The sequence below is a fragment of the Antechinus flavipes genome, chromosome 2, assembly GCF_016432865.1.
Source record: "Antechinus flavipes isolate AdamAnt ecotype Samford, QLD, Australia chromosome 2, AdamAnt_v2, whole genome shotgun sequence".
Lineage (NCBI taxonomy): Eukaryota > Metazoa > Chordata > Mammalia > Dasyuromorphia > Dasyuridae > Antechinus > Antechinus flavipes.
The window spans coordinates 178,130,409-178,149,425 of record NC_067399.1 but is presented as its reverse complement, the minus strand read 5'-3'; the positions used below and the strand labels follow the sequence as shown (position 1 = coordinate 178,149,425).

At 41.3% G+C, this 19,017-nt stretch overlaps 1 protein-coding gene across 1 annotated transcript; it reads right to left on the bottom strand.

Annotated features, from left to right (window-relative positions):
* Positions 1-15,152: 15,152 nt before the first annotated feature.
* On the bottom strand, positions 15,153-17,795 carry LOC127548545 (cap-specific mRNA (nucleoside-2'-O-)-methyltransferase 1-like). The gene has a single exon (XM_051975987.1). The coding sequence runs from the start codon at positions 17,793-17,795 to the stop codon at positions 15,288-15,290; it is 2,508 nt and encodes an 835-aa protein (XP_051831947.1). The 3' UTR covers positions 15,153-15,287.
* Positions 17,796-19,017: the final 1,222 nt, after the last annotated feature.

Below are 19,017 nucleotides of genomic sequence, written 5' to 3'. Positions count from 1 at the left end.
CTGGGGTCACATTCTGCCTTTAAATATCTACTTTTGAGTACATACCAAATATGACTAAAATGTGAACTCACAGGTTACTAGATGTGTTTTTTTTTTTTTAACTGCTTTTAGACACTGCCACGAACACTGATGGGGACCTTGAAATTCTGACATTTCAGAGTTCACTAGATTCTTCCATATTTAATGGTAGGAAGATGGGAAAGTGCTCTTTTTTCCTTGTTTCTCCCATCTAAAAGACCATTCTCTCTCTCCTCTTTGTTCTCTCTCTCTCTCTTTCTTGTCTTTGTTGTCTCTCTCTCTCTCTCTCTCTCTCTCTCTCTCTCTCTCTCTCTTTCTCTCTCTCTCTCTCTCTCTTTCTCCTCTTTGTTCTCTTTCTCTCTCTTTCTCCTCTTAGTTCTCTCTGTCTCTTTCTCTGTCTCTCTCTCTCACTTGTTCTCTCTCTCATTCTGCTAGATGCAACCTTGCCCTGTGTGGTATTCTACTAGAATGTATCATTCCAAAATGACTTACTGACTTATACTTAGACAGATATGAATCTGATTCTTGAAGCCTATCAAAAGGAGTTTTATGTATGGCTGCATCTTCTTTCATTCAGTCACTTGAAACACCTAGGATTTTTTTTTTTTCAAATTGACTAACAATTATTTTGCATTTATTTTACTACTTTGGAATTTGAGTGGATATGTTAAGGCCTCCTATAATAACAAATTGGAGATCATAATTTTCCCTTCTATCCAAATAGTCTTATACTTTTAGCATTAATGAATCATATAATTTTCTAATTAGAAATGTTCTCTCCTACATAATCCACTTTCCAATCCATTTTTCAAAGAGCTGCCAAAGAAATATTCTGAAAACACAAGTCTTCTTGTGGCTCTTCTCTGTATCAAAATGTCTTGGTTCAGTGATTTTTAATGCATTACATATAAACTCCTTGCTTGACTTTTAATATCCTTCTTTCTATGATTCTCATATACACTTCCAGCTTTATTCCACATGACTGTATTTCATGATCTCTATCTTCCAGAAAAACTGTATTATTTAAAACTCCTCAGAATTAGTACTCCATCTCTTTTCATTCTTGGTGCAAATTTCTTCCCACTCAGCTTTATCTCTCAGAATCACCTCCTCATTCAAATTTTAGCTTACAAGTAAGTTACTCTTAAAACCTTTCCTGTTTTCTGTCCATTTGTTAATTATCCATCCCTACACAACTGTCCTTTGACTAAGGTCCTTTAGTGAGCTGAGAGCTGACTAGAGCTTGAGCTGAAATCTTTTACCTGACACATGATTACTAACTAAGTAAGTTTAGGTACCTCTTTAAGGCTGTAAGTTGCCTTTCAGATTAAGTTTCTCATGAGGTGCTTCATATAATGCAGAAACCATATGCCTAGTATTTATACCAAGTATAAATATGGATACATATCTACTGTAAGACTATTCCAACCCAGTCTCTTCTGCTAGATCTTAATCCAGAACAAAGATTTTTTTTTTTAACAGAAATATCCCACAAGCTTCTGTCCTTGGCCTTCTTCTCTTGTCTCTCAAAAATACTTCACTTGATGATCTAATCTGCTCCTATATAGTGCATTTCATTACCATCTCTATGCTGATGATTCTCAAAGTTATCACTCCTATCCTCACTTTTCCTGTTCATGATTTCATTCTTGCATCTTCACTTTTAAACATCTGAATGTTTAAAATCCTGAACTGGATGTCTAGTAGACATCTCAAATTCAGCCCATTGAAATCTGAACTAATCATCCCCCTCCTTAGCAGGACTTCCGTTCTGAATTTCCCTATAACTATCTAGGGCACCTCCAGTGTCCTAATTTCCCAGGATACCAACATAGTGTCATCTACAATTCTTTCCTATTTCTTCCTTACATATGATGCAAAGTCAAGAGCTATTGATTTTTATCTTCGCTACATCTCTCAAATGTGCTTCCTTCTCTGCTTTGATATTGTTATCATACTCTTAGAGACACTCATCACTTCAGGCCTGAACTATTATATGACCTACATGTATATCTGGTGGCTGTTTCAAGTCCACTCCTACTCCTAGGTATCCTTCATTCAGTCACCAAGGTGATGTTCTGGAAGCAGAAGTCCAAAGATATGATTCTGATGCTCTAGTGGCTTTCTCTTACTTCCAAGAGCACATTCAAAATTCTGTTGGACATTCAAAGCCATAATTATTCCCTTCTACCACACTCTCTTTTTAGGTTTTTTTTTACACAATAGTCCCAGCTACATATTCTTACTCTCCATGATACTGGTCTCCTGGCTATTCCAGAAACTAGATATTCCATCTCTTAACACAGGACATTTTCTCTTCTTGTCCTCCATTCTTGGAATACTCTCCCTCTTCATCTCTGACTCCTGGTCTGTCTGGATTTTTTGATTTGTTAATTAAAATTATATCTTCTAGAGGAAGCCTTTCTGTAATGACTGCATATTTAAAATCAGCCGGAGTCAGGAATTCAGGTTAAGGAAAAATCTTCAATCTTTATTGAAGTGAAGAAGTAAATAAGGATTGTGATAGCAATATGGGCAAGAAAGATTGCAATAGCAATATGGGCAGCTGCAACAGGAAGCCAGCTAACAGAGGGCGATCTGAGCTGAAAGGGCCATCGCAATGGCAGTGCAAGCAGTCTTTCCTTCCCCTTCCTGTTCCACTCACCTGCCTGAACCCACCAAAATTTCCTATACAACACATCAGGACTTGCACAAAGAGTGGGCGGGGGCCATTCTTTTTCCAAGCTTATATATTAATAGAGTATGGTCCAATTACTATTTAGCCTCATGTGCTTGGGACCTCAATGCATCAATTCAAGCCTCAGCCCATTATATCTCCCGCTTTCTTTTGTTTTAGAACACAGGTGATCATGCCATCCCTGACTCCTCAGGGAGGTCAGAGCCCCCAAGGGGAGGTGATCACACCCTCCCTGACTTCTCAGGAAAGGAGGTGAAAGCACCGAAAAGGAGGTGATCACAACCCCCCTGACTTCTCAGGAAGGGAGGTGAAAGCACTGAAAAGAAGATAATCATGCCCTCCATGATATCTCAGGAAGGGAGATGAAAAGCACCAAAGGGAAGTAGGGGTTGCTAGGAGGTTTCTGGGCTGAAGTGTCTTATTATGAACAAACCCATCAGCATGGGAAGTATTACACAAGCACATAGCAACCATGCAGAGGCTATTAGTGATGACTCTCCCCACAATCAGTGCAGGCTTGATGTGGTGTAACAAACATGAATTATACACCCAAGTAACGGTATAACAAACTATAAATCAACATTGTGTTGTAAAAGATTGCCAGAAGTCCTAGAAGGAGAGTATGTAAACAGCAGTCACACATACACCTTCTTCAGCAGTCAAGAGATAGTCCAAAGCCAATCTATTGTCCATTGCTTCACATATCAGGGAATCCAATGATCCCCCCAAGTTTTTGAAGTCCAGCAAAAGTCTTTTTATGTCTTAGGGAATCCAATGATTCCAGCAGATTTTGAAGTCCTGTAACAGTCTTATCATTTCTCAGAAAATCCAATGATTCCTGAGGGCTTTCAAGTCTTATGTCTCAAAGAATCCGATGATTCCTGAGGGATTTAAAGTCCTACAACAATCTAATGTCTCAGAGAATCCAATGATTCCTGAGGGTTTTGAAGTCCAACAATTTTCTATGTCCATGAGTCTAACGCCATAACTGCCACGCTCTTTCAATGGTGAGCACAATCAGCAACAGAAACACCCGATATTTCTTGGGTCTTCTCCTTCGTTTCAAGGGTCTGCTCCATCTCTCTGTGATGGACAAGGTGAATACGGCTCGTTGGCACCCATCTGATTCCTTCTCCACCTGTAGAGATACAAGCAAACCCTCTCCCCCAAGCAGTTAGCCTATCTGGTCCCTTCCATTCACCACTCTCTGGGTCTCTCCACATCACCTGGCGATTATCTAAAGATAGTGGAGCTGCTTGCACTGGACACTGCCCTTCTAGTGGGTTATAAAACCTGTCTGCCGGAGCCAGTGCATCTTTGTCAAAGATCAAGAAGTTAATAGTATAAAGTGCTAGATTTAGTAGTTCTCTAGGGTTACCTGTGTCTCCCCCTTTCTTTTGTTTTTGGAGCAGCTTCTTAATGTCTCTGTTTCTTCTCTCTACTATTGCCTGTCCTTGAGGATTAAAGGATATGTCAGTGGTGTGTAAAATCTTATACTGTGCACAAAAGTATGCAAAATATTTGGAGGTGTATGGAGGACCATTGTCTGTTTTTAGTGCTTCTGGCACACCCATAATGGCAAATGCTTGAGTGAGGAATTCAGTGACCACTCAGGCTGTCTCTTTTGCTGCTGGTATGGCAAAAGTGAATCCTGAAAAGGTGTCTACCACAATATGGATAAAAGACAGACGACTGAAAGATTTATAATGGGTCACATCCATTTGCCAGATTTCATTGGGTCTCAAACCACGAGGGTTCTTCCCTGGAGGCAGTGTAGGAGCATGGAAAGGAAGGCAAGTTGTACAGCTTTTTACTATGCTCCTAGCTTCCTCTTTTGTAATCCCAAATTGTAAACACAAAGCTCGAGCAGCCTGATGGTATTTAGAATGGGATTCCTGGGCCTCCTGAAATAAAAGCGTACTGGCTAACATAGTTAAAAGGCTATCTACCTTTGAATTCCCATCAAAAATAGGACCTGGGAGTCTACTATGTGAGTGGACATGCAAGATATAAATCTTACCTGGATGTTTTCTCACTTGCTCCTGAAGTTCCTTAAAGAGCTGATATATATTAGAAGCTGCAAATTTTATTTGGGCTGTGACAATTCTTTGTACCACACCTACTGAATAGGCTGAATCAGATATTATATTTATGTTTCCTGGAAGTCCCTTGCCAGGAGGGACTCTGTCTTCCCATGTTTGGATTTTTGGGAAGTCTGCATCATAGCCTGGCTATAAAAGGCATCTGTGCCCACTGTGGCATAGCGTCTTATGAGCTCCTCTAAAGGAGCATCCTTGCGCAGTCCTAGTATAATTCTTCTGCAAACCTCATTAGCATTTTCCTTAGCAAGTTGCCTTATCAAAATGTCTGTTATTGGATTTTCTCCATTTGTTCTTGTGATAGCTGTCTACAAACGTCCCACAAAATCAGCAAAGGGTTCATTTGGTCCTTGTGTTATTTTTGTGAACCCCCCCGCCTCTGCCTTGTCATCTTTATTGTGGAGAGAACCCATGCTTTGATAGCATTAGCAGCAATTTGCTCATATGCTGCTATAGAATAATTAATCTGTACTGCGACATCTGCATAAGGACCTACACCTGTTAGTAGGTCACAGGTGACTGCAGCATGAACTCCACTTTGACTATTTTGTTGGGCTTTTATCCCAGAGAGCTCACTATATTCAGAAAGCCACAAGTAGTTTTGTCCGGGTTCCAGGCATATCTTTGCTATAGATTTCCAGTCATTAGGGGTCAAGATTTCAAAATCCAAATTCTGTAATAACATCTTAACATAAGCTGATGTAGCCCCATAAAGAGTGCAAGCTTTTTTCAGGTCTTTGAGGATATCTATATCAAAAGGAGAGTATCTTCTACTTTCTTGAACTGAAGAATTAAACTGTTGAATAACGGGGAAAATGTGGTGTTGAAATTCCAATACATTTCTCCCTTCCTCTTTGGCCTTAATTAGTCCTTTTTGCAATCTTCTCAAAGAAGCAGCTGGATGCAGGGGAGGAGGTGCTGGATGCTGGGGGGGAGATGCTGGTGCTGTCACTGCCCCCCCCCCCCACTACCCCTTCTCCCTCCATCCCGGAGGGTGGAGTTGATGGAGGAGAGTCAATTACCTGCTCCTTAGGTGGGGCTGAAGCTGCCTCAGATTCACCCCACCCTTGAGCCTCACTTAAGTCTCCATGCCCTGTGGGGATATGTTCATTAATCTGTTCTTTGTCTTCCTCCTTTATCTCAGGCTTCCCCATTTGGCTATTCCTAGAATTTTTACCTTTTCTCCTAGAACTTACACAGTATCTTAAGACCAAATGTATCATATTGTATAAATAGAATGCCTCGATGGAAATTGAATGAGGACTGTTTTCATTGTAATATGCGGAGAGCTATTGACCAACCAATGCCCAGTTATCTAGAGAGATTTGCTCTTCCTCTAAGAGCCAAGGGGAGGTGCGTTTTAATGTACCCAGAAGTCTAGCTGCCTGTTCCCAAGTTATAAGTAACCCTTGATCTTCTATCAGCTTAAGCAGGTTTTCTATAGCACCACTCCTGGGTGGGGCTGGGAGTGAGGGGGTTGGGGTGGGGGATGGAGAATCTTTACCTAGGATCTGTCCCATTTCAGCCAAAAAGTTACTAGTTTAGTCTTTAAGAAAATAAGTTCCCTGTTTGTCTTATACTCATGTAAGTTCCTGGTCACTAGAGACTTCTTCAGTGAAAGTAGGGTCCTTGGTTCCCATGCTTGGGCGCCAATTGTAATGACAGCGTATTTAAAATCAGCCGGAGTCAGGAATTCAGGTTAAGGGAAAAATTTTCAATCTTTATTGAAGTGAAGAGGTGAATAAGGATTGTGACAGCAATATGGGCAAGAAAGATTGCAATAGCAATATGGGCAGCTGCGAAAGGAAGCCAGCTAACAGAGGGGGATCTGAGCTGAAAGGGCCCTCGCAATGGCAATGCAAGCAGTCTCTCCTTCTCCTTCCTGTTCCACTCCCCTGCCTGAACCCACCAAAATCGCCATTTCCTATACAACACATCAGGACTTGCACAAAGAGTGGGCGGGGCCATTCTTTCTCCAAGCTTATATATTAATAGAGTATGGTCCAATTACTATTTAGCCTCATGTGCTTGGGACCTAAGTGCATTACCTCAAGCCTCAGCCCATTACACCTTTCCAAACCCCTTTAATCCTCATGATTTTTCTCAATTTATTCTGAATATAGCTTGGTTATATGTCATTATTTGTATATTTTCTTCATGAACTTCTTGAGGACAGTAAGTAGCTTTTGCCCTTTTAAAATATCTCCAGCCTTACCATAATACTTGGCCTATAGTAGGTGCTAAATGAATGATTTTGAATTTCTGATATGCACATACAAACACAAATATGCCTTATATCATACATAGATACAATAGATAGACAAATATATATGCCATATACCATGTATATATACCATTTATATATATAGATATACCATAAACATACATACAGATATATCAGTGTATGATTATGTGTGTGTTTATGTATGTATTTAGATATGTTCATATATGTGTATGTATGTATATGTGTGTGTAGGTATGTACATTTGCATATGAATATGTATCTATCTATCTATCTAGAGTATATTATTATAGAATATAAACAACCCAAAGATAGACATTTAATGTTTTCTTTGTTATTCCCAACATCTAAAATGGCATCTGGAACATAAAAGGCACTTAATAGGTGCTTGTTGAACAACATTAATCAAATAAAAATGCAAAGTAACAATAAAGCAAAAAAGAATCAAAACAATGACTACAATAGAAACAATAGAAAAAATTTCAGAAAATACAGAAGAAAATTAGCTCAGAAGGAGACAAAGAAGCAAATATAATAAGGGGCTTCCACTTTCACAGAACTTTTTTTTTGGCTAAGGAGACTGAAATGGAACTCTCTTATGAGAAACACAGTGTGAGTCTGACAATCAAAAGGAAAGAGGGCCCTTAGACAAATGCAGTGGCTTATTTGAAAAACAGTCCCTGCACCCCTAACCAAAAATAGCACTGAATTAACCTGGAAATAACTATGCTATTTTTGGTCCTTCAGCTTTTATTTACATTTGCCTATTTTCAGGGCTTCATTGCTTTCTAAAATCTGCAATAATACAAATCAAAGAATGTTCTGGGGATCCTGAGAAATTTACAATTTATTATATTTGATAGAGTTGTCGATTTGCACTTTTTTAACCTTAGGTATGGTTAGAGTTTAACCTCAGATGACAGATCACTAGTCACAAGGAAGCCCTGATGTGCAGCATTAGAAGGCAAAGATGGAGAGAATGACAAAACATGTTCCTCCTGAAAGGGAAGATAATGTAAAAACCTGAAGCCCATCAGAGAGTCCTCTAGGCTGCTGAGAGGAGCCCAGCAAAGATGCTTCCAAATAGAACAGCTGCTCTGGACTGAAGCTGGCCAAGTTCTGGTGAACTATGGAAGCTTCCTAGGAGAGCTCTGGAGCTTCTGGAGCTCCTTGGAGAAGAACCTTGTTGTGTGGAGACACTGAGCTTATTGTTCTCTAGTGTCATCTGAAGAGACAAAGTGGGCTGAGCACAGGTAAGCCCTGCCACTCACTGACCTACCCATGCTTTTAATTGGAGAAAAATTTTGTAGCATCTGGTTGGTTATTGGAGAAAGCAGAATCTTACTTTCCCCTATGATAAGAGCAGTTGGAGCTTCAATGCACAAACTAGACTGCACTCTGAGGATCTTGGTGGCTCTTAAAACAAAATGTCATTGAAACAACTTACGGTTTGTTCAGAGCTCAGTCAAGGCATTTAACTTGGAGAGCTGTCTATCCCAACCTTAGGATTTAGGTATCACTAAAAATAAAATTGGATTTGCTTTAACAAAAGGAATAATATTACTTATGCAGTCCAATTATATAAGAGAATGTGATTTTTTTCATTCTAGCTGGAGAGTGGAAAGCCTCAAAGGAGCAAAAGGTGATGAATGAAACAGATTGTTCCCAAAAGAGACTCCTGACCTGTATTTTTGAAGTCCAGTTATAAATTCCTAAGGAACTTGGGTTCACTATTTCCTTACTTTACCACATTATGTTTCTGCATGTATGTACCAAATCGTCCTCTTCCAATAAATCTTGTATTGATGGCAGTTTGTGGTCTAATAATATAGGTACACTATTACATGATATTGATTAATGCTACTTCTGTTTTCCATTAAATCAACATTGGCTCTTTTTGTATTTGCAATCTCATTAGAAATATTCCATAGCCAATGGTTAATGGTGTCATTGAGGGCTTTGAAAAAATAAGAAAGCAAATCAGAGCAGGATTAAGAGTTAGAATTTTGAATCATAAGAGGATGTTTTCTCCATTCCTTCCCCCATACCCACACACACCAAGAAATCCATAGGAATTTCAGGATGAACTGGATGAGGTGGTTGGATATAGTAAAAGTCATTCCCCCTTTGAGAAAAGTCCTCATCCATACATATATGGGTGAAAGCTGGGGTGAATGAGTCTGCACACAGAGATAAGTATGATAAAGATGGTGGATACTTAGAGTAGGAAGAACAATGGATTTGCAATCAGCAGATATTCCAGTTGACGTTTCATTTTCTTATATTCTCTAGCTGATTATTTATTTACCTTTTCTGGGCTAAAGTTTGCTTATCTATTAAATGAGGTGGGGATTTTATCCATAAAAAAATGAGAAAGTTGAATTTGCTTCTGTCTTTTTCTCTAACTCAAGAACTTTAGAGATCATCTTGCCTAATCCCTTTGGTGAAAACTCAGTGATTGCCCCCAATCCCAAACTGAAGGGAAATCCTCAATCATGAATCTCACTAAAACAATAAGCAGGTCATGATGTTCTTTAACCACACCATTAAATCACCACACAATGGTAATCCCATCATCTGGTAGAGACATAACAAAGAAGGCAGCCAATGAGAAACTAGCACTAGGAGGATGTACAGCAGAATGTTGGATTGCAAACCATAGATTGAATTAGTATCTAATGCAATACCAGTTCATTATTCTTTTTTGTTGTCCTTGGGTCAACTTATGACAAAGCAGACTAGTTATTATCTTATCTTAGATAGATCTTATAAGATCATTATCACACATTAATATCCTTTGCCACATTCTCTCTTTAAATGACTTTTCTGTATATGATGTGACTAAATGTATGCACAGTTTACTCAAGACTTTAGGATCTCTTCATGTTAGCCAACATCTACTGTAACCTCAATATTTACATGTCTTGTGTTGTAATCAGCACCATTTACTCTATAAAAAGCCTTGTCTTGTTTCCTAGGCTGCTACCTCCTCCCTAATCTCTAGCTATCTGAGTGTGCAAATCCTACTTAGTGCTTTTACTGGATTTGGAGATGACCTGATTGTATAATTCTTTCAGGTGACACCACAAATTACTTCTCCTTTCCCCAAAAACTTCATTCACAAATGAAGACAACCACACTATACAGTTATTAAGTTATGAAGTGTGCATTCAAACCCAAATGGGATGCATTATGAACTGAGAGTACAAAGGCACCCAGAAAGGCCTTGTTTACAAGTTATTCATAAAATGAGTTTTGTAGAAAACTTTTGATTCTAAGAGACAGACATGACTGAGCATGTCCCAGTCATAGAAGAAAGCTTGTGCAAAGACATTCAGGTGGGAGATGGAATGTTCTGTATGAGACACAATAAATAAGTCAGATTGGCTGATCTATACCTTACTTGAATGAGTTGATTGAATATAAAAGGACTGGAAAGGTAGGACTCAAGCAAAATATCAGTGTCTTTGAATAACAAAGGACTTTTGGTTTTATCCAAGATGAAATAGATCTTTTAATGTAAGGAAGACATGTGTTCAGGAGGTCTCACCATACTCATTGCCAGTAAGTGTCTTTTAAGAATGTGTCAACCTAGCCAAACTGCCCTCTACGCTGTGGATCCCTAGAGCTCAAGAGCAGAGTAGAGAAAGGAGAGTCAAGAATCAAAGATAAGTTCGATTTTTTTTCTTTTTTTTTTTTTTAATTAATAACTTTTTATTGACATTACCATGCCAGGGTAATTTTTTTACATCATTATCCCTTGCACTTACCTCTGTTCCAACTTTTCCCCTCCCTCCCTCTACTCCCTCCTTCAGATGGCAAGCAGTCCTATACATGTTAAATATGTCACAATATATCCTAGATACAATATATGTGTACAGAACTGAACAGTTCTCTTGTTGCACAGGGAGAATTGGATTCAGAAGGTAGAAATAACCCAGGAAGAAAAACAAAAATGCAAACAGTTTACATTCATTTCCCAGTGTTCTTTGGGTATAGCTGCTTCTGTCCATCCTTGATCAATTGAAACTGAGTTAGATCTTCTCTTTGTCAAAGAAATCCATTTCTGTTGGGTTCTTGTTCTTCTTTACAATATTATAAAAGTTCTCTCTGGGTGCCTTCCCTGGAATCAGGATTTTGTTGGCCCCACATTGGGCGCCAAAATGTTGGGGTTCAAATGTGGGAGTTCTTGTTCTTCTCAAAAGACAGCCGGTTTAGCTTAGAGCCCTCCAAATGTCTCCAAATCCAAAGGTTCTGTCCTTCAGCCTCTGACTCTGCTTTCTTCAGCCTCCATCCAGCACAAAGATGGAATGAATCTCTTGTCTCCTTCACTTGGGGCTCGGCTAGCTTTCTGGTGAGTCTTTCAGACCAGCTTGGTCTCAGTGGGGGAAGTGCAGGAGCCCAGCCACCAACTACAGTGGTGTGAGATGAAGATGAATCTGGTTGTCCACTGAACTCTCCACTCATAGCTTTATCCTCTGAAAACTCTTCTTCTGCCACCAGCTAGCCAAATGGAAAATATTCTTTCTTGCCTCGGAGAGAGGGCTTCTGGCGTAATTCTGCTGAATTCTCCCAAAGTGTTCTGTGTCTGCACCAGAGTGCTCTTCTCCAATCCAGCTGAACTCTCTTCTGCGACCAGCCAGCCAAGTGGAATATATTCTGGAATAGATCTCTCATCACTGGCCTTATATCTGACTCTTCTGAGAGAATGGGATTATGGGTTTTCTCCCATAGTGCTCTCTGGCCCTAAGAGCTTTAAGGGAGGTGTGAATTCACCAAGTTACAAAGTTTACTTTGTGAATCTGGCATACTTGTGAACTCCGATGAGTAAAGGTGTAAACACAAGCATTGTACTAATTAGTTCTACTTAGTACCTTGTTTCAGGTTCTGGCCCAAAACATCTTCTTGTAAGATTAAATCAATAATCTATCAACTCTAATGAATTAGCAGTTTGTAAGGATTCCAATATCTCCCCCTTTCTTTTATTTTAGAACATAGGATGGCCATGACCTCCCTGATTTCTCAAGGAGGTGAGAACCCCCCAAAAATGGTGATCACACTTTCCCTGACACCTCAGGAAGGGAGATGAAAACACCAATGGAAATAGGAAGTCAAATCAGATTAGCGGATTTCTGAAGGGGCTCACTTGAAACAGGTACACATAAATCCATCAATATGGGCCAGAACTTTGAAACAGATATACATGGTATACGTAAATCCAGCAATATGGGAGGCATTATACATAATTTACATAAGCACATAGCTAGTAGTAATGTAACAAATAACATGAATCATCCTGAAAATTTACACATGTCCATAAGTCCTAGAAATAATCCAAAAGGAATCCATTGTCCATTAGTTCATGTGCCAGGAATCCAATAGTTCCTGTAAGCTCTGAAATACTGCAAAAGTCTCATCAACAATTTTTCATCTCAAGGAATCCAATGATTCTTGCTGTTTTTTCAAGAACTGAAACAGTCTCATCTTGTCTTAGGAAATCCAATGATTCCTGAAGATTTTAAGAGTCCTTTTAACAGTCTCATTGTCAGCTATGCTCTTTCAATGGTGAGCACAATCAGCAACAGAATCACCCGATATTTCTTGGGTCTTCTCCTTTGTTTCAAGGGTCTGCTCCATCTCTCTGCAATGGACAAGGTGAATGCAGCTCCTTGGCACCCATCTGATTCCTTCTCCACATGTAGAGATGCAAGCAAACCCTCTTCCCCAAGCAGTTAGCCTATCTGGTCCCTTCCATTCACCACTTTCTGGATCTCTCCACATTACCTGGCGATTATCTAAAGATAGTGGAGCTGCTTGCACTGGACATTGCTCTTCTGGTAGGTTATAAAACCTGTCTGCTGGAGCCAGTGCATCTTTATCAAAGATTAAAAAATTAATGGTATAGAGAACTAAATTTAGAAGTTCTCTAGGGTTACCCATAGGTAGGGACCTGTGGGATGGTCTCACAGCATACATTAATTTGTGCATTTGTATAAAAGGTGTATATCTTGTCAGGTCTTGTCCCAGATAATTGTACTGCTCGCTTAATGGCCTTTAATAAAATTCTAGCTACAAGCACTGTGTAAGGAGTAAGGCTTTGTTCTGGTTGTGCCGGGAGGTTCACCCACTCTATCACACTGTCTCCTTGATGAAGGACTGCTGTGGGTACTTCTTTTGTAGCAAAAACTGATATTTCCAAGGGTTTTTGAGTTATTCTTTCAATCACATTAGATAAAGCCCGTTCAACTTCTCTCAAAGCCTCTTGAGCTTCTTTTGTAAGCTGGCGTGGTGAATTTAAAGTAGTGTCTCCCCTTACAATGTCATATAGGGGTTGCAATTGATTAATAGTTAAACCTAACACTGGACGCATCCATTGGATATCTCCTATTAATTTTTGGAAATCATTTAAGGTGTTCAACCTCTCTGTTCTTAAAGACAGTTTTTGTAGTGTAAGTGCCTTAGGATATATTTCATATCCTAAATATTGAAAAGGAGCATGCCTTTGAATTTTTTCTGTAGCGATATGAAGTTTGTAGTATCTTAGTGTTTCTATGGTCTTTTGTAGACATGCTTCTAACATTCGCTCCTCAGGTGCACATCCCAATATATCATCCATATAATGTAATAGCATAACTTTTGGAAATGCTTTTCTTACTGGAGCAAGGGAAGCAGCAACATACATTTGGCATATAGTAGGGCTATTTTTCATTCCCTGTGGCAAAACTGTCCATTCATATCTTTTATAAGGCTCAGCTAAATTAACACTGGGCACTGAAAAGGCAAATCTTTTCATATCCTCCTTATCTAGAGGAATAGAATAGAAAATAGAAATAGAATTGGCCCCACGTTGGGTGCCAAATTATGGCAGGAGAATATCCCATAGAGACTTCTATGGGCCTGATCCCTTCATCCACGTTAAAAGATATTCTTCCAAAGTATAGGCAGAACCACTGTTTCTTGGACAAGATGGCTGGGCAACATTTGGCAGCTACTTCAATTTTTAAGAGCTATCTTACTCAGATTTGGACTGGAAATGAGGAAGGAGTAGGAGGCAGTTCTAGAAAGAAGGCTCTGGATACTCTAATGGATATTCACATTGAGGTGGGGGGAAAAAAAAGGAAAAAATATGCCAGCGATCAGGTTCTAAGGGCTGTCAAGGGCAAGGGGTAGATATAAGGATTTTTGTGTCTAACAGTCATAGTCTTTCTTCCTCTGCCCATCACCCTCCCCGAGTAGCTCAGCTACGTAGTAGAAAGTGAAGGACTCCCAGAAAAGCCCAAACAGGAGGCCATGATCAGAGCAAGAGATGTGCAATAAACTCCAGGAGCTCTGAGGCTTCAGCAATATCTCATCAGGCTCCTTAAAAAATCCACCTCTGCCCCCAAGCCAGCCAACATACCCAGGAACTGACCCTTTAATGATCCAAACATTCTAGACCATACCCTGTCAGGGGCCAAGACCAGTCGCAGGGAACCTCAATAGTGACTGCCTCTTCCAGCTTCCCCGAGCTGGACGGGGCTTCGGACGGTCTCCGGCTCTCCTTGTGGAGACGGGAGGAGGGAATCACCAGACAGAGAGCCGAGATCAATAGAACACAGTGATATTTATTGATGTTACAAGTCAGCGGTGTCTCCCCGAACCATCCCGTTTCAGTTCTTTTTATAGTTCTTTTCCCTCCACCTGTCGTTCATCAATGGGGGTAGAGACTCCTCCCCAATCCCTCCCCGAAGGAGGAGCCCATCCTTTCTGTGCCTTCCCCACCCCCGACCAGGTTCTGCCACGTCAGCATTGTTAGCGTGGTAATCCAGGAATCCTGGGTTAGGGTGGGTCCTGACACAAAGGAGTCTTTAACTCACTCCAGGAGGTTCAGGTCCAGAGCCTCTTACAATACCCCTAAATGATAAAGTTCCCATTGTGTCCTCCTGGAGATGGGAATTGAAAGGGCTACACCAGGAGCAAAACCAATGCCAACTTCCTTAGCTCCTCCTTAATACTCACAAATGTTCTAGGGGAAGGGAAGGATATAACCCAGGATAAGCAAGGGTGAAAGGGTCATAGACCCTGTCCTTGATGTGCACTGAATGCCATTCTTTCTCCTCTAAGGAGGAAGAGACCTGTCTTATCTGCTGACTGTTATCTTGCTCCAAACAGAACAATCAGCCCCCTCCCTCCTTCCTCAGACAGTAGCCAAGGGTCCTCAGGGGTGGCCATAATCTCCTGGGCTGGATCCTCAGACACTGTGTACCCGAATGAAGGAGAGGATGTCATCCTTAGACAATTCCTCAGGATTCTGGCACTTCTGAGAGTCATGTACTCGGACACCATCGCCCCACTTCCAGAAGAGGCGTCCATAGTAGCAGATGTGAAATGGAGCGATGGCATCCAGAGGCATTTTATAGGTAGAAAATCCTGTTGTCTTGTTGAAGAAAAACTTCCTCTTACAGCTTTTGCTGAATGCCATGGTCCAGGGTTCATTCGTAGTCCTGACAATGTAAAGGCCAGTGGGCACAAAATGTCTATCATCCCGTCCGGTGTAGCATAGTCGCAGCATATTATGTGATCCCTTGATGACTTTCATTTCTAACCTGACAAAAATTTTCTCCATGTCTTCTAGTCTGTACACCTCCTTTACCCTGATGGGGTTCATGTCAGGCCTACTGGGTTTAGAAACAGCTTTTACAAACTTCTCAGCAAGCTGAATCCGTTGGTTAAAATGCTGCTCCCGAATATCATGGCCATTCAGCACCAGTGCATCAAGGATGTGGATTGCGCTGACCTTCCTCTGAGCCTTGCCCTCGCCTTTCAGTTCATGAACAATTTCCACTGAGAGCAGTGTGTCCCGGGGCAGCTCTGTCTTGAGGTCCAGTTTTGTCCAACGGTCTGACTGGCGGCCATCCCACGTGTAGATCTGGGATTTCCCTAAGCCAATGAGAAACTTCGGCTCACTCCCTGACACCATGCAGCGGTAGTCCAGAACACAGCGAATCTTATCCAGGGTTTTGTTGTTGAGTGGAGTAGACTTATAGCTAAAGATATCAATATCGGTGCCCTTTATTAATTCAAAAAATTTAGACTTTGGATCTGAAGAAGAGAGAGCAACTCTGGCTTGATCTGGAATCCCCCAAAGTTGAAGGCAGCCTTTTCGGATTTCTGCCTGGCGTGGTTCACTAAGAGTCGAGTCTTGGACAAAGGCATAAATTTTGGCCAGGGCTTTGATCTGTGAGCTGCAGTGGCTCTCATTGGATCGGATCATGTAGTCAGTGAATTCAGGGTCTCCCTTGATCACATCCAGGGGAACAACAAAGTTGACATCCAGTTCACTCTTCCGAAGCTGATTGAGCCTGTTGTTTACCTTGAAGAGGTATTCCCGCACGTCATCAATCCCAGACTTCAAGCTCTTACACACCACATACCTCTCTGAGTTGGCAGGTCGGCTGGTGACAGGTTTAAAAAGAGACACACGTTCAAAGCAGGTGTACAGCAGATATATGAGTCCCACACTGAATGGTGTGAACAAATCAAAGGTTTTACAGACAAAGTGGCCTCCTGTGCGGATAACAGACAGCCCTGTAAGAAACTGGCATAGCAATAGCTGTTTACTGAGGATTTCCTGCAGATTTTCTTGCTTCTCTACAGAGAAGCCCCCATCAGCCATCAAAAAGTGTACACCCTTGTGATCCGTGTTATCCAAAACAAAATTTCGAAAAGCTGTGATGTTCTCTGGTCGCGTAATATCTCCATCTCCATCAATTCCACCTTCACCATAGTAGGGTTCGAAGAGTTCACTGGAAGCCGCATAGAAATCCTCCAGTTTGAAGTCATTGGGCCCTTTCAAGGTCATTCCAAAGCCCTTTGCGTGCCACTTTTTCCTCCAAAGCACATATTCAGAGAAGCCTCCAGGGCCTGCACACACATCAGCAAAGTACAGAAGCTCTGGACTCCGGTCCTTCAACAGGGAGTTCCCTGAAGAGTCTTTTGGATTCGTAAACATACGATCAAATACAAAGTCAATATTGGCCATTTTCATTGCTGCTCTGTTTAGGAAGAAGACTCCCCGGATCATTTCATAGGGATTGGACCTGGTCCGGGCTCGACGCATCTCCTCTCTATCCAAGTCATCAAACACAGTCTTGCACTTCAGGACATTGTGTAGAAGTTCTTCCCCACAAAACTCAGTTTCATCTTCAATTATCATCTTCCTCTTTCCCACAGTCATCCACTCACACATCTCCTGGGTATCAGGAATTTCAGTGGTGCATTCTGGGAACCATGACACCTGTTCACAGATACTTGGCTCTGGCTCATCTCTCCAGTCCACATTGAGTTCTTGGGCAAAACCCTTTACTGTCAGCCCTAAGCCTCTTCGGCCTTTCTGATTAGAGGCTTCAACAATGTCTTTTCGACCCTGATTGTGTTTGCCCAGACCTTCACCTTCTCGGAAGCCCATCTTTGCCATCATCTTTTGGGAAACACTGTTGTACATGGAATAACGGGAGGAAGTACCCTCCACAAGGGAGTCAGCTTTGAAGTCATTGCTGAAGGAGCTAGACACAGGTCTTTTCTCCTCAGTCTCACTGTCAGATCCACTTAGACTTGTGGAAGACTCTTGTGGGCCATGATTGCCAAAAGGAGGGGCTTCCTCATCAGATGTAGAACTGAGGGTCAAGCCCAGCTCAGCGGCTCTTTTCTTCTGCTTCTTCTGGGGGCTGCTAAACTCCCCTTCACATCTTCTCTTCATTATCACTAGATCAGTGGTGGGGGGTGTTTGAACAATAGAAATGATCTTAAAATTCTAGAACGTCAGTGGTGGGACTTCTGGAGCACGTTTTATCCAATCTTCCAAAATGTTGGGTTCTTGTTCCTCTTTAAAATATTATAAAAGTTCTGAGTGCCTTCCCTGGAATCAGGATTTTGTTGCCCCACGTTGGGCGCCAAAATGTTGGGGTTCAAATGTGGGAGTTCTTGTTCTTCTCAAAACACAGCCGGTTTAGCTTAGAGCCCTCCAAATGTCTCCAAATCCAAAGATTCTGTCCTTCAGCCTCTGACTCTGCTTTTTTCAGCCTCTATCCAGCACAAAGATGGAATGAATCTCTTGTCTCCTTCACTTGGGGCTCGGCTAGCTTTCTGGTGAGTCTTTCAGACCAGCTTGGTCTCAGTGGGGGAAGTGCAGGAGCCCAGCCACCAACTACAGTGGTGTGAGATGAAGATGAATCTGGTTGTCCACTGAACTCTCCACTCGTAGCTTTATCCTCTGAAAACTCTTCTTCTGCCACCAGCCAGCCAAAAGGAAAATATTCTGGAATAGATCTCTCTTCACTGGCCTTATATCTGACTCTTCTGAGAGAATGGGATTATGGGTTTTCTCCCATAGTTCTCTCTGGCCCTAAGAGCTTTAAGGGAGGTGTGAATTCACCAAGTTACAAAGTTTACTTTGTGAATCTGGCATACTTGTTAACTCCGATGAGTAAAGGTGTAAACACAAGCATTGTACTAATTAGTTCTACTTAGTACCTTGTTTCAGGTTCTGGCCCAAAACATCTTCTTGTAAAATCAAATCAATAATTTATCAACTCTAATGAATTAGCATTCCTCTAATGAATTTGGCTGAATCAGGATCCTGAAGAGGAGAAAAAGGGTCCCACTCTTTGTATCAGAGGGATTGAGAAGTGGGGGCTGGGAAGGCTCAGGATCTGGTTCAGGAGGTGAGGGGGACAGAGATAAAGAAATTGTTAGACATAAGGTCCTTAGATTTTCCCAGATTCTATAGAGCCCTGTTCTCTCAGAGAGGACTTATAGAGGGAGACAGGTGACAGAAGTTCCTTGATTAAGGATACTTCTGCTAAAAGACAAGGGAATTCCAAGTCTAGTTGTCAAGGAAGTCAAGGAAGTCTGCTGAGCATAAAGGTCCCAATAGCCCAAACCTTCTGGGGTATTTGGGTGTCCTTTGCTATAGAACAGAC

What these genes read in the sequence shown, in the direction of transcription:
- LOC127548545 (XM_051975987.1), bottom strand. Translation starts at nt 17,795, where the DNA reads ATGAAGAGAAGATGTGAAGGGGAGTTTAGCAGCCCCCAGAAGAAGCAG.